Source organism: Nannobrachium achirus (genome assembly GCF_963921795.1).
Source record: "Nannobrachium achirus genome assembly, chromosome: 18".
Lineage (NCBI taxonomy): Eukaryota > Metazoa > Chordata > Actinopteri > Myctophiformes > Myctophidae > Nannobrachium > Nannobrachium achirus.
The window spans coordinates 4,322,028-4,338,378 of record NC_137825.1 but is presented as its reverse complement, the minus strand read 5'-3'; the positions used below and the strand labels follow the sequence as shown (position 1 = coordinate 4,338,378).

General features: G+C 40.5%; 2 protein-coding genes across 2 annotated transcripts in view; both read right to left on the bottom strand.

Moving 5' to 3' along the window:
* Positions 1-3,529: 3,529 nt before the first annotated feature.
* On the bottom strand, positions 3,530-8,067 carry LOC308303644 (H-2 class II histocompatibility antigen, E-S beta chain-like). Its single transcript, XM_080748081.1, has 7 exons — positions 7,867-8,067; positions 7,491-7,763; positions 6,837-7,053; positions 6,147-6,214; positions 4,992-5,105; positions 4,135-4,168; positions 3,530-3,768 (listed from the first exon to the last, which is right to left on the bottom strand). Exons 1-6 carry the CDS (start codon positions 7,922-7,924, stop codon positions 4,137-4,139), a joined length of 762 nt encoding a protein of 253 aa, XP_080604207.1. The 5' UTR covers positions 7,925-8,067; the 3' UTR covers positions 3,530-3,768; positions 4,135-4,136.
* A 5,652-nt stretch (positions 8,068-13,719) lies between these two features.
* Positions 13,720-16,351, bottom strand: part of LOC308302681 (rano class II histocompatibility antigen, B alpha chain-like) — a gene marked incomplete at both ends in the record, with an annotated part of 4,405 nt that continues 1,773 nt past the window's right edge. The window contains one exon of the mRNA XM_080746968.1: positions 13,720-13,829. Coding sequence (XP_080603094.1) covers positions 13,720-13,829 — 110 coding nt within the window. The remainder of the gene's footprint in view (positions 13,830-16,351) is intronic.

Genomic DNA, 16,351 nt, shown 5'->3' with positions numbered 1-16,351 from the left:
CATTTGCCACATTCCATTAATCACAGTAGACACCTTGTATTTTGTGGCCATCACCAATTCCCTTTCTATATTAAAGAGGTGCTTTAATATTAGCATTGAGTGAGTGGGCTACACTTGCCTAAGTGTAACGGAGGTGATCCCCCCCCCCCCCCCCATTCACTGCGTCAGACCCAAGGCTCGAGGCCACACCCAACACGGAAGTGTTTCTCTCACTGTTTTGGCAGAGTATAGCGTTGCGAAGGTCGCATGAGCAGAAGTTGTAAAACAAGGGTCCAGAATACTGAATCTTTGTCCCCTCCGACTTTCGGCCCATACCGTTGTGCTCAGATTCGTTGCTCCCAAGCCACGAGGGGTGTGACCTTTGGTAACAACCTCAGCTGATTCCACTCCTCGCGGTAGAGACTGTTCCGAGGTCACTATATTTGCCTGAGCGTTTTGGTATTCAATGGACAACATGTATAGGTCTATTAGCCACCACCCTGACATGGCATCTTGGACTCATTCATTCATTAAACATCTTGGACTCATTCATTCATTAAACATCTTGGACTCATTCATTCATTAAACATCTTGGACTCATTCATTCATTAAACATCTTGGACTCATTCATTCATTCATTCATTCCTAAAACAAACGTTAAAACTGTTAAACAAACAGGACAGGGAACAAAGCTCTCCAGGAACTCCAAACTGAGAAAAACAACGAGGAATTTAATATGTTTAAAAAGCCTTTATTATCGTTGTTAAATCATTACAATAGCCGACATGTTTGAACCACTGCGGTCTTAATGAGGGCTTCATTGATAAAAACTGATTAAATGCAGTCATCTATAGCAAACATATATGCAGTCATCTAAAGAATATAGGGTAGATATATAGGTAGCCTATATTGTTTTATAAAACACAAATTCAATCATACTGTATTGTATTGCATACATAGTAGTGGTTCTCAAAGTGAGGTCCAGGGACTCACTTTGAGACTTTAGAGGGTTCCAAATGAACCCTTACAGGTCTGTAACTCTGAGAGTGTACCAATGACCCAGAGGGTCCCTGGACCACACTTTGAGAACCACTACAGTAATATTGATGTCATCACCGTGCTGCTGTTATGTCAAGGAAGATAAATTATGAATAAAAGGAAACCGACGTCAGGATTGGTGGAGAACTGAGTTTGATGGAATACATTGGAGTCAATGAGGGCCAGTGGACCAGTTTACCAACAAACACTATTTATGAACGATCGAGACAATAAAAGAAGACTTATCACACATTGTTTTCTGCTGTGTTGCTTTGCGATGTGTACACTGTATAATTGTACAGAGGCATCTAAAGAGCACAAAGTATGTTTCTGAACGTGCCACGGTATCACAAGACTGTACATCATTTGAAATGATAAAACCTCTGATCCAGAAACGATACCTGCTGCTGTTTAGATGCCTCAATAAAATGATACTACTAACTGTGTTTAGATGCCTCAATAAAATGATACTACTAACTGTGTTTAGATGTCTCAATAAAATGATACTACTACTAACTGTGTTTAGATGCCTCAATAAAATGATACTACTACTAACTGTGTTTAGATGCCTCAATAAAATGATACTACTACTAACTGTGTTTAGATGCCTCAATAAAATGATACTACTACTAACTGTGTTTAGATGCCTCAATAAAATGATACTACTAACTGTGTTTAGATGCCTCAATAAAATGATACTACTAACTGTGTTTAGATGCCTCAATAAAATGATACTACTACTAACTGTGTTTAGATGTCTCAATAAAATGATACTACTACTAACTGTGTTTAGATGACTCAATAAAATGATACTACTACTAACTGTGTTTAGATGACTCAATAAAATGATACTACTACTAACTGTGTTTAGATGACTCAATAAATTGATACTACTACTAACTGTGTTTAGATGTCTCAATAAAATGATACTACTACTAACTGTGTTTAGATGACTCAATAAAATGATACTACTACTAACTGTGTTTAGATGACTCAATAAAATGATACTACTACTAACTGTGTTTAGATGCCTCAATAAAATGATACTACTACTAACTGTGTTTGGATGACTCAATAAAATGATACTACTACTAACTGTGTTTAGATGACTCAATAAAATGATACTACTACTAACTGTGTTTAGATGCCTCAATAAAATGATACTACTACTAACTGTGTTTAGATGTCTCAATAAAATGATACTACTACTAACTGTGTTTAGATGACTCAATAAAATGATACTACTACTAACTGTGTTTAGATGACTCAATAAAATGATACTACTACTAACTGTGTTTAGATGCCTCAATAAAATGATAATACTACTAACTGTGTTTAGATGCCTCAATAAAATGATACTACTACTAACTGTGTTTAGATGCCTCAATAAAATGATACTACTACTAACTGTGTTTAGATGCCTCAATAAAATGATACTACTACTAACTGTGTTTAGATGACTCAATAAAATGATACTACTACTAACTGTGTTTAGATGCCTCAATAAAATGATACTACTACTAACTGTGTTTAGATGCCTCAATAAAATGATACTACTACTAACTGTGTTTAGATGCCTCAATAAAATGATACTACTAACTGTGTTTAGATGCCTCAATAAAATGATACTACTACTAACTGTGTTCAGATGACTCAATAAAATGATACTACTAACTGTGTTTAGATGCCTCAATAAAATGATACTACTACTAACTGTGTTTAGATGCCTTAATAAAATGATACTACTACTAACTGTGTTTAGATGACTCAATAAAATGATACTACTACTAACTGTGTTTAGATGCCTCAATAAAATGATACTACTACTAACTGTGTTTAGATGCCTCAATAAAATGATACTACTACTAACTGTGTTTAGATGCCTCAATAAAATGATACTACTACTAACTGTGTTTAGATGCCTTAATAAAATGATACTACTACTAACTGTGTTTAGATTACTCAATAAAATGATACTACTACTAACTGTGTTTAGATGCCTCAATAAAATGATACTACTAACTGTGTTTAGATGCCTCAATAAAATGATACTACTACTAACTGTGTTTAGATGCCTCAATAAAATGATACTACTACTAACTGTGCACATCTAAAAACAAGTGATTAGAAATTAAACAACCTGTGATATGTCGTTGATCATATGACAAATATAATCACAATTTGCCCTATTCACGCCCCGCCCACTCAGCAAATTTCTCAGCAACGTCCTGGTGCTGACGTCAGCTTTGAAGGGAAAACTAACACAGAAATCGCTGGACTTAAAGCCAACAAATCATTATTTCGAACAGTAAAGTAAATCTGCTTTTGTGCCTTTAACTATCTTGTGTTCTTGATCATGCTAGCCGTATTTTATACTTTACCATTCGGAAATTGCATTACATTTGCGATTTCTGTGTCAAACTCTATGGGCTTTAAGCAGGGTTTTACCCTACACAGCGTCACTTCGTGTGCGGGGCATGAATAGGGCTAATCGTTCATAAATAGTGTTTGTTCATTGGCTGGTCCAGCAGGCTCTCATAGACTCTAATTTCAGCCACCTGTGAGCATCATGGCCCATAGCCGCCGTCCAGAGCGTCCTTTCCTTCATTTATCTTCCTTGTGTTATGAGTATATAAAATGCTGATGATGTCATCACTGTGCTGCTGTAACTTATATTTAGCATCTAAAAGCTGATTGGACACGTGCTGTGTTTCCACCTCTGTCCACCAGGAGGCAGCGATGTCTGCATCTCTGAAAACACAAACATCAGATACAACCACACATTGTTCTGTTCAAAGACAATAAACAACCAATGAGAATTACACTGTATTAATTGTGGGAAGTATTCTAACCAGTAACAATTAGACTTTATTAACTGTGGGAAGTATTTTAACCAATAAGAACTATACTTTAACAATAGAGAAAATTAATCTGATAAGAATTAGACTTAGTTTAAATGAATTATACAATTAGGAAGGAAAAAAACTAAACAAAAAAGAACCAATAAGAATGTGACGAGTATTAACACTTTTATCAACCTGTGCACTAGTTTTATCAGTTTGATGAATTCTGAAAAGTTTTATAAACGAGTGTTTGTGTCAAAATGTAGTTTCTCACCTTCAGTTGGTTGTTGTTGGCACCAGAATACGACCTGATAGAAGGACAGACAGACAGACAGACAGACAGACAGACAGACAGACAGACAGACAGACAGACAGGTAAAAATGTGATGTGGGTGTGATGGTGCTCTTGAACACACCTTTACTACACATTTACATTGTTTCTTCCACTGGTAGGAGATCATTAAATGGCGGTATACAGGGCGTCATTAGCTCAGGGGTCGAGAAACCGTCATTAGAACACGGAGGGTTCCCGAAGGATTCCCAATTAGATCCCGGGCTCCCCCAGAGTAAGTGTCAAAGAGTCCTTGAGCAAGACTCTGAACCCCTAGTTGCTCCCGGTGAGCAGGTTGGTGCCTTGCATGGTTTCCTCCGCCATTGGTTTGTGAATGTCTGTGTGAATGGGTGAATGTAATGCGCAATCTATGTAAAGCTATACAAATGCACCTTTTACCATTTAGCCTTAGACCAGTAAGACACCCTGATCGGGAGATAAGCGACAGCCACGTCGCATACACAAACTTTAGAAGGCAATCGTGGCCAATCAGGAGTGATTATGGGAAATGGGACAGATCCATGTTGATGACATGACTTTAGAGATAGTGTGTGTCGCTTTGCGTGATTTTAGGGCAAAAGAGGGCCATGTGAGAAATCAGGGCCGGAGGTTGTGGTTTGCCAGCCAAGGAGTGTGTGTGCAAAGTTTGGCATGGATAGGGGCAACGTTGGTGGAGATAAGAGTAGGGGTAAAATTGTGACATGACGTGACAGAGGGACAGCCGGTGGAGCTTTCCATAGTAACTTGTTAATTAAATGTTAATTAAACATAAATTAGCAATAATTAAACATGTAAATCACCTTTTTTCTTCCACTGGTAGTAGATGCATGCAGTGAGGATGAAGACCAGACCCAGAACCAGACCTGATGCTCCGATGGCCAGCTTGTTCTTCACTCCATCTGGCATGGAGTCATCTGGTAATACAATATGATATGATATAATAGGATTACAATATAAATAATATAATACAGTAGATTAAAACACCTTGTTCTTCACTGGCTCTGGCATGGAGTCATCTAATAATACAATACAATACAATACAATATGATTACAATATAAATAATATAATATAATACAGTAGATTAAAACACCTTGTTCATCACTCCATCTGGCATGGAGTCATCTAATAATACAATACAATACAATACAATATGATTACAATATAAATAATATAATATAATAATACAGTAGATTAAAACACCTTGTTCTTCACTCCATCTGGCATGGAGTCATCTGATACAATAATGATTACAATACAAAATGATTGCAATGACATAACAATATATAATATGTAATATTAAAGTAGATTAAAACACCTTGTTCTTCACTGACTGACAATACAATACAAAATAATTACAATACAATAGAATATAAATGTTACAGTAGATTAAAACACATGTTTCCTGTTAGGTTTCAGTGTTCAGTCATGTTTCCCTGATTCTATACTTTAGTTTCTGTAACTCTGTGTTCACTATGTTCTGTATGGAGTGTATAGGAGGTCTTGTAACTCTGTGTTCACTGTGTTCTGTATGGAGTATATAGGAGGTCTTGTAGCTCTGTGTTCACTATGTTCTGTATGGAGTGTATAGGAGGTCTTGTAACTCTGTGTTCACTATGTTCTGTATGGAGTGTATAGGAGGTCTTGTAGCTCTGTGTTCACTGTGTTCTGTATGGAGTGTATAGGAGGTCTTGTAACTCTGTGTTCACTATGTTCTGTATGGAGTGTATAGGAGGTCTTGTAACTCTGTGTTCACTATGTTCTGTATGGAGTGTATAGGAGGTCTTGTAACTCTGTGTTCACTGTGTTCTGTATGGAGTGTATAGGAGGTCTTGTAGCTCTGTGTTCTGTATGGAGTGTATAGGAGGTCTTGTAACTCTGTGTTCACTGTGTTCTGTATGGAGTCTATAGGAGGTCTTATATATTCAGTAATAGATTACAGTAATAGATTACTTACCCCAGTGCGCAAACAGAGGTGCAGTCAGGCCAGGGTGTTCCACCATGCATGAGATCTGCTCTCCTGATCTGTGACACACACACACACACACACACACACACACACACACACACACACACACACACACACACACACACACACACACACACACACACTCACTATGTACACAATGTTTACACTTTAAATTGTTCATTTTTGTATCTACAGGTCGGGCAAAACCCTATTTCAGTTTTTCAACTTTTACATTTTTAAAAAGTACCAGAGGTGTGTACTCCAGGTAGGAGTGGTGCTGGTAGTACCAGTAGAGGTGTGTATTTCTATGTATAGGTGTCTATTAGGTGTGTACCTGGGTGTGTACTCCAGGTAGGAGTGGTGCTGGTAGTACCAGTAGAGGTGTGTATTTCTATGTATAGGTGTCTATTAGGTGTGTACCTGGGTGTGTACTCCAGGTAGGAGTGGTACTGGTAGTACCAGTAGAGGTGTGTATTTCTATGTATAGGTGTCTATTAGGTGTGTACCTGGGTGTGTACTCCAGGTAGGAGTGGTACTGGTAGTACCAGTAGAGGTGTGTATTTCTATGTATAGGTGTCTATTAGGTGTGTACCTGGGTGTGTACTCCAGGTAGGAGTGGTACTGGTAGTACCAGTAGAGGTGTGTATTTCTATGTATAGGTGTCTATTAGGTGTGTACCTGGGTGTGTACTCCAGGTAGGAGTGGTACTGGTAGTACCAGTCTCCATCAGGCAGCAGATCAGTAGAGGTCACACCAGAGGTGATTTCTTCTTCTCCTCTCAGCCAGGTCACCAGGATCCGTTTAGGGTAGAACTCATAGCTGCTGCACCTCAGCATGTGAGTGTGTTTACCACCACCAGGGGGCGTCTCTGAGGCCAGTCTCACGAAGGGCACCACTGGAACAACAGGTTAATAATAATGATATCAGTAATGTATACAATACTACTATAGGCTACTACTACTAATACTATTATAATATAATTTAATATTTCATTATTACACTAATTTCTCAGATGAACCGAAATCTCCAAACTATCTTCACATCATCATAGTCATTTTATTGTATAAATCATTGAAGCCTTTTGTAAAACTCATTTTTCTGCTCTGTAGAAATTTCGAAAATTTCCTTCTGGCCCATTTAAACTGACGTGTTGATTAATGTGTCCCTGACAGATAAAGAAATAAATACAAAACTAAACTTAATACTAATAGATGTATAATCATGTTGGCAGCATTAATCATCTCTGGATATTAATGATTTATAATGATGTCATGTTATAGTTAATGTTTATGAGGTGATTGAGTGTTTAGTGCTGGTCTGAGATCAGCTCACCTGTCTTCTCCAGAGCAGAGGAGTAGTCGATCTCAGCGTTGGGTTTGCAGTAGGCCTCTGCCTGTGATTTCCTGTAAGCTATCTCTGCAGGATCTTTATTCCAGCGCTCTGCCTGCTTCACACCAAACTCAGTGTAGCCTACATACTGACCCACCCTGCTGTCAAACCTGGTGAGCTCTCGTTTATAGAAACTCTGTGACTGTATGTACTGTATGTCCTTCAGGTCAGTGGAGTTGAACACACAGCGGGTAGCACCACAGAATGGAAATCCATCTGGAAACAGACAAGTAAAATGTATTCAGTACTCATAATTTCTCTATAATATCAACAACACAGATTTAATGTGTGAATTATTATGTAATTAAATAAAGTTTACCTGCTCCATGTAAACAGAAGAACAGTGAAACACAGAGCCAGAGATTAGCTGAAGTCATGATGAGTTGAGATGTTTCAGAGTTTAGTTGAAGTGTTGATGAGTTGAGATGTTTCAGAGTTTAGTTGAAGTGTTGATGAGTTGAGATGTTTCAGAGTTTAGTTGAAGTGTTGATGAGTTGAGATGTTTCAGAGTTTAGTTGAAGTGTTGATGAGTTGAGATGTTTCAGACTTTAGTTGAAGTGTTGATGAGTTGGGATGTTTCAGAGTTTAGTTGAAGTGTTGATCAGTTGACGTTCTGATGAAACTGAACACTATGTCTCTTGTTTAACAGCGTCTACTCCTCAACAACCAATGAAAAAACAGGATTCACCCTCATCACTTGTCACCAAGCAGACATCAAACCAACATTATTGCAGAATACTCAGATTATTTGAATTCAAATGTTAAATACATTTGACTTGTAATTCAAAGAGGCTGCGTTACCTCTCCAAATACAGTATAGGCCCATATTATTGTGGCCATAATAGGTCGCTACTTAGTATGAAAACCACCAGATCCTATCCGTCACTCAAAATCCCTCATTAATTCATTTGTCACTCAAAATCCCTCATTAAAAACTCATTTGATGCCCACGACGCGCCCGAACATCAAACTCGTCTATGTCTCCCAGTGCCCACGACACGTTTGACGCTTGGTTTTGAAATTAAACTGTAGCTTGCTGTATGGGGCAAACACTCCAATTCCCAGAATGCAACAAGAGTTAACGTGATCAGGAAGTCCGGTTCCCCTGGAGGCCAGTGATTCACAAAAGTGGATTTAGATCAGACCTGGGCATTGTGCGGCCCGGGGGCCTTATGCGGCCCTTTGGTTCACTCTGACCGGCCCTTGTAGGGTTAATGGCAAATTACAAAATTAACACATTTTCTAATTTTACCTCATGCATGGACTAAAGCTAAATTTCTTTTATTTTGAAGTTTTTTTATTCACGTATAAGGTATGGACGCAATGTGTACATCATCACGTGTGTGTGTGATCATTGGATCGTTGTCTCAATAACAAGCAGGTGGTCATACTGGTCACACGTCAAGACGACCTGCCTTACCTTACCCATCAAAAAATATTTATTTTTATTTTAAGTATTTATTTACTGAAGTCGGAGGTAAAGCCGTGTGTTTAGTTTGCGGGGTGCATGTCTTGCGGGGACCACTGCCTTTTGTCCCGGCCCTCCACAACATTTTCTGTTGTTCATGTGGCCCCATGGAAAAAATAATTGCCCACCCCCGATTTAGATCATAATCTAACTCAAGATCACATTCATGTTTAAAACTAGCAGAGTGCTTTCGGGGCCAGACGGGACCGGACGCTGTGTGGCCAATATATTTCCCACATGCACGGCAAGGATGACATGGAACAGTGCTAGAACCAGAGAGTTATGGGATATACGAGTGACGACCATGGTAATCAAATGGCTATTTGCATAACAGGTTTACCAGGCAGGCAGTGAGTGGTGGGCTTGCGCATGCGCATCCCCCTCCCCCTCTAGATTCAAGTCCAAAGGCTACCCTATTCATATGGATAGGCTACTTTAACGCCCACTGTAGGTTTCCAGCAGTGACTGTATGTGCATTGTGTGTGTGTGTGTGTGTGTGTGTGTGTGTGTGTGTGTGTGTGTGTGTGTGTGATACCTGGCTCCATTACTGTGATAGATGAGATTCATTCAAAGCAAACTTTTAGTTTCTCTCCTGCTGCGCAGTATTTTCTATTTGTTCCATGCGCACATGTAGGCACACGCACACATCTAAAGGCGCGTGTGCATGTGATGTCAATAAATGACCGTCCGCCCTGAAAAGAAAATCCCAAAGCACCACTGTAAACTAGCCCAATTCTCTACAAAAGCACTGATGGCTGCGTCATTTGTCATTTTTGATCGGTGGTCAGTGGTCACACCGTCTCCTTAGCGTGAGTGTGTTATAGGCTGTAGTGTGTTATAGGCTGCTGCTACTGGAAGCTGGTAAAATAAAACAAAGCCTATCCTTATCTCCCTGACCTTTCTATTGTACGGTAAATACCATTTATGTTGCATTGTGTTTTACGACTGCCTTTTAAATATTTTCTGTAGTACTGTTTTATTTGTCTGTCATTCAATGTTATATGAGTAAAAAAAAAAAAAGTTTCTATTACCAGTGAACTGTACTGTCATGTACCTTTTCCTAACTTCAAACTTCTAATAAAGTCCCTGTATCTGTTTCTGCAATCTGTTAATAAAGTAATCAATCAATCAATCAAGTTTAAACAATAAAATAAAGCACATTTCTAGTTTATAACTTCACCCAATACAATCTTGAAAATCTTTTGATAAACAAAACCATCTACAAACCTGTTAATATATTTTAAAAAGTAGAATGGTTGTGTCACTCTCACGCGACCGAGTATTTCCCGGTGAACCTAAGCGCAACGGTGAGGGCTTGGGAGTGTGGGGAACACGCACCACTGATGATGGAGAGGTTATATAGCTTAGCCTTTATGTATTGAGAATGAGAGGCACTCTTGCCGATTTAGTAAGAGACTCGTCGCCAATTGCAAGATATTTAAAAGTGATTTCGGCCGATGATATCCTTTTCTTCCCACTATAAGGATTTATATTGTCTGTGTTATTGTTTACAACCACAATTATTCACGTGTGGCAAGATCGCGGATCACTAGTTTTTAGTAGGCTAATAGTGTAGGCTTAGAAGCCTTTTCAGAAGTTAATTTAATGTTTTCCATTTAATGATTTCCTTTATCCTCATCTAATCTTGCGCTAATGCACGCAACTGTTTTTGCCATGTTTTAAGGCCGTGTAGGCCATAGATATATATATATCTATGGTTTAGGCTTTTCAGAAGTTAATATAATGTTCTCCATTTAACGGTTTCCTTTATCGTCATCTTGCGCTATTGCACGCAAGTGTTTTCGCCAGGTTTTAAGGTCTTATTTTAGTTGTTTCTCATAAGCTCGCAACCCTCCTTGCGCATCGGCCCCCACCTTTGCGCTTAGGTTCACCGGGAAATACTCGGTCGCCACTCTTACACCTGGTGGAAATAGTTGGACCCCAAAGTTCAGAAAACACTCAAAAACAATAAAGTTGGCAAACTGAAAACTCTTTACTGATAAGATACAAACAAACAAGATTCTGACAGAAGGAAAAACATCAACTCAGATAACTTCAATAAACAGACAAAGTATACACAAACTGAAGCAGGTCTTCAAAACAACAGGGCAGAACAGAAAGTGAGGATGAGAATCCAGCCACCTAACTGAACAATTGCGTATTCAGGCACCCAAATAAGCGCCGGCTCCGTGTAGCAGAAAGGTTTAAACAATTAAAAACTCCTGTGGATTCACCCAAAATCGTATTTGTATGGACCATAGACCGTAAAAAAATATGGACGGTGGGAACCATCATGTGACCCATTGGTTTCTATCAGAGGGAAAATGAAGCTTTTTTTGCCCTTGTATGGGTGTCGCCATCATTGTATTAATGGTACCCAAGGAATGCTATTGGCTGCCAACAGTCACGTGCAACCACAGGGATATTTATTGTGTTAAGCTTGTCGAAAATAAAGCAGACGAAGAATTAGGAGGGCGGAACCTATATTTTCTACAGTTTATATGAGCATACCCTGCTTTAACATCAATTATAACATAAATGGGGCCATATTTTCACAAAACGCATATCATATTAGTGATTGAAAGGAGACTTTAAACTTGCGACAGGAACCATAAAGTATTTGTGACTACCAGTATGTTTATTAAGGTAAGAAAATCTAATGTAAAGTTTGGGGGAAATGAATGGGGTCCAATGGAGAAGGAGAACATATTCCTTTTGGTACCAGCCGGGGGGAAAACAGCGACACTAGCGGCAAATCGTAGGAACCTTTAGTTCTCCAATCTGGAGAATTGGCCCTCTGGTATGGTCGGCACTTGAGTATAAGCAGAGTGTTTTGTTCAGTTAGGCTGCTGGATTATTTCACCTGCACGACACCCATGGCTGTTGATGAGACTCAGACAGTCTCATCAACTTAAACCAGGTGTTTATGGGACTCAGACAGTCTCATCACCATGAAAGCGTGGCCGTGGGGTGGCTCAAAATAGCTGACAAAGTACAGCTTCTACCACTTTTTCTAGTCACGTGTTCAAATACTGGATTGTGATTGGATTAAAAGAGTGGTAAATCAGACAACTCTAGTGAGTTGCTCAGAGTCCCCGGATGCGTTGTGATGCAAATGAGGCACATTTCCGAGATCAATGCGCCTCACAACGCATCCGGGGACTTTGAGAGTCGGAACACCTTTCCCCAACCAAAACAATGACATAGGTGGTCCATGGTCGCGGGCGTCCTATGTTTACTAGCGAACGTACAATCGTCATGTTTCGCCGATTTATTCCATTGGATCCAATGCAATCCGCCAACTTTAAAGCCCCTTTATCTGAACCTATGCTTTTCTGGAAGCGACCAGCCTCTATTTGCGGCCGAAACTGTGCTTCTAACTAGCGTGGACCAGAGCTGTTAGCTCTGGTCCACGCGTCACCTGACCAGAAGTCATGCACCTCAGCAGGAGTTGGCGCCTTCTGGTGGTGGCATTGTTGTGTTTTTGGGACTATTTGCTGTGGTGGCGGAAGTTTATGTGTATTCTGAAACAATTAATGATTGTAACTAAAGATCCTTGCAAGTTACAACTGTGTTTTCTTTCATTTATATGGAAAAGGTGGTAGAAAAGTAATTTACCTTTCAAGGTCGTGGGTTGTTACCACTGTTTCAGGGTTGTCTGCCACGAGCCGCACAACCCTGAAACAGTGGTAAATCAGCCAACAACCCACTCCCTCTCATGGTAAATGGCTTACATCTTGCAATGGGCCTGGTGCTCAAGATACACTACACCTCCAAGATACCCATGTACCTGACAAACTACTTCTTAAAGGTCAAGGATGTTCACGATCACAACACCAGAGGCAGCTCCACTAATCATCATCATCGTAGATTTAACACAAAACAATTGGCTCTAATTCGTTCTCCTGCTATACCACCAACATGTGGAACGCCCGTTCCGCAAGCCTTAAAGGAGAGCAAATTCCTAGCCTCCTTCAAAATTGGTATAAAAAAGTCACCTTCAGGCAGCTACACGAGACTTGTAAATAGACTAAGCCCCTTGCTCCCCCCTGCCCTTTTCTGCTTTTTTATTTGATATTATGCTTTTTCTGCTTTTGAAATTGAAGTTATCCTATAAAGTACTATGGGAAAATGGAAAAAATGAAATACAAAAAATAATTATAAAAAATAAATGAAAAAAGTTATCGAAAAAAACACGGCCTGTTTACGTATTAGGAGGGTAGTATGAGTCACCTGAAAAAAATAAAGGGTGTTTTTAATGAATCTATCATGGTTAAAATGAAGTTTGAAGTTACAATGGGTGTGTGTTGGGAGAGGCCCTGGGCCTGGAGGGCCTGGTAACATTTACATCAAATATCTAAATATTGAATCAAGCAAATTAAAAACTGTTGGGTTTAAAAAAACTGTTTTGAAAAGTGAAATATCCCTTTAAACCAGGTGTTGATGAGACTCAGATAGTCTCATCAACTTAAACCAGGTGGAAACAGTCTCTCCATGAGGTACACAGAGAGGACACACACACACACACACACACACACACACACACACACACACACACACACATACACACACACACACACACACACACACACACACACACACACACACACACACACACACACACACACACACACACACACACACACACACACAACAACAACTAAAGGGTAAAACATCAGTATCTCTGTCTGAATCCTGATCCTTTTAGTTGCATTCATTTGCTTTGATGAGGATGAAGGTTCCCATGGCAACCCCCAGCATTCCCAGGGTCAGCCCCACCCCACAGAACACATCTGGACCCATGCTGGGTGGAGCTGGAAGGTCATGGTCCACATCTGGAGAGAAACACACACACACACACACACACACACACACACACACACACACACACACACACACACACACACACACACACACACACACACACACACACACAAACTTCACAATCATTTTAAATCAGTAAGACTCCCTAATCGGACAAATAGGCAAAACATTTTTTTTTCCAAAATCGTCCTGATGGTGGCACTAGATGGGACAGATGCGTTTTGATTACATGACTGTAGAGATACTGTGCGATTTGCGTGATTTTAGGGCAAAATGTGTAGGAGCAGTGTCCAAAAATGTGTTTGAAAAAATCGGCCTGAAGGTGGCGCTAAATGGGACAGATCCATGTTGATGAGATTAGTGTAGATGTACTGTGTACCGATTTGCGTGATTTTAGGGCCAAATCTGTAGGAGCAGTGTCCAAAAATGTGTTTGAAAAAATCGGCCTGATGGTGAAGCTATATGGGACAGATCCATGTTGATGACATGAGTGTAGACATACTGTGTAGCGATTTGCGTGATTTTAGGGCAAAATCTGTAGGAGCAGTGTCCAAAAATGTGTTTTAAAGAATCGGCCTGAAGGTGGCGCTATATGGGACAGATCCATGTCGATGACATGAGTGTAGACATACTGTGTAGCGATTTGCGTGATTTTAGGGCAAAAATTGTAGGAGCAGTGTCCAAAATTGTGTTTCAAAAAACCGGCCTGAAGGTGGCGCTATATGGGACAGATCCAAGTTGATGACATGAGTGTAGACATACTGTGTACCGATTTGCGTGATTTTAGGGCAAAAATCGTAGGAGCAGTGTCCAAAAATGTGTTTTGCAAGAATTCGCCTCATGGTGGCGCCAGAAGAGGGCCATGTGAGAAATGAGGGGTGGGGTCTCTGCGCCGCCGAGGCGGACGAATAGGTACCGGCCCCGACTCTCCCGGTCGCTCCTAGCCCGAGTTACGGCATTTTATGTGCGCTGCAGTGGCGGGGGTCCTCCACTGGGGGCGCCACCACTTTTGCATCCGTTCTGGAGCACCAGGAGTCAGTGGTCCCCGGGAATTCCCCGTGAGCAGCCCCGTTGGGGTGGTCATTTGGTAATTTTTGCACATTTGGTAATTTTTTACACCTGGGAGCACCTGGGAGCACCTGGGGAGCTCCGGGGGTCCTTGGAGGTTGTAGTTTGGCAGGCAAGGAGTTTGTGTGGAAATTTTGGCATGGTTCGGGGCAACTTTTGCAGAGATATGAGCAGGGCAAAAGTGTGACGTGTGACGTGTGACAGACTGACGGAGGGACGGACTGACAGCCGGTGGAGGTTTGGATAGTATAGGAGTGCAAGTAACTGCGACCTAACGGTCGCAATGTATGAGAACAACCTATATAATAATTCTCCAATACCAGTAAGACTCCCTAATCGGGAGATAAGCGACCGTCAGGTCGCAGCGTGATTTTAAGGCAAAATGTGTAGGAGTAGTGTCCAAAAATGTGTTTGAAGAAATTGGCCTGTTGGTGGCGCTATATGGGACAGATCCATGTTGATGACATGAGTGTAGACATACTGTGTACCGATTTGCGTGATTTTAGGGCAAAATGTGTAGGAGCAGTGTCCAAAAATGTGTTTAAAAAAATGGGCCTGATGGTGGCGCTATATGAGACAGATCCATATTGATGAGATGAGTAGACATACTGTGTACTGATTTGCGTGATTTTAGGGCAAAATCTGTAGGAGCAGTGTCCAAAAATGTGTTTTAAAAAATCGTCCTGAAGGTGGCGCTATATGGGACAGACCCATGTTGATGAGATGAGTGTAGACATACTGTGTACCGATTTGCGTGATTTTAGGGCAAAATGTGTAGGAGCAGTGTCCAAATGTGTTTAAAAAAATTGGCCTGATGGTGGCGCTATATGAGACAGATCCATGTTGATGACATGAGTGTAGACATAGTGTGTACCGATTTGCGTGATTTTAGGGCAAAATCTGTAGGAGCAGTGTCCAAAAATGTGTTTTTAAAAATCGGCCTGAAGGTGGCGCTATATGGGACAGATCCATGTTGATGAGATGAGTGTAGACATACTGTGTACCGATTTGCGTGATTTTAGGGCAAAAATTGTAGGAGCTGTGTCCAAAAATCTGTTTTGCAAGAATCAGCCTCATGGTGGCGCTAGAAGAGGGTCATGTGTGAATTGATGGGTGGAGGTTGTGATTTGGCAGGCAAGGAGTATGTGTGCCAAATTTGGCATGGATGGGGGCAACGGTTGCGGAGATATGAGCAGGGCAAAAGTGTGACGTGTGACGTGTGACAGACTGGCGGACAGACTGACGGACAGCTGGTCGAGGTTTTGATAGAAGTGCGACCTGACGGTTGCAATAATTCTCCAAATGTCACACTCTCCTTTCTGCTTTTTCCTACTCACTGGCTTCAGCAAATGATCTCAACTTGCGCATGGCATTGACCATTAGAATTATACAGACCGTGGAAGCCTATTTACTGTATATTTGGTTGGTCTGGTACTTTTATTCT

Excerpts from the sequence above, each read along its gene's own strand:
- LOC308303644 (XM_080748081.1), bottom strand. The coding sequence starts at position 7,924 with ATGACTTCAGCTAATCTCTGGCTCTGTGTTTCACTGTTCTTCTGTTTA. Across the intron at positions 5,106-6,146 it reads ACCTCTGTTTGCGCACTGGG|ATGACTCCATGCCAGATGGA; the intron begins GTAAGTAATCTA and ends TTGTATTACCAG. Across the intron at positions 4,169-4,991 it reads CTACCAGTGGAAGAAAAAAG|GTCGTATTCTGGTGCCAACA; the intron begins GTGATTTACATG and ends TCCTTCTATCAG.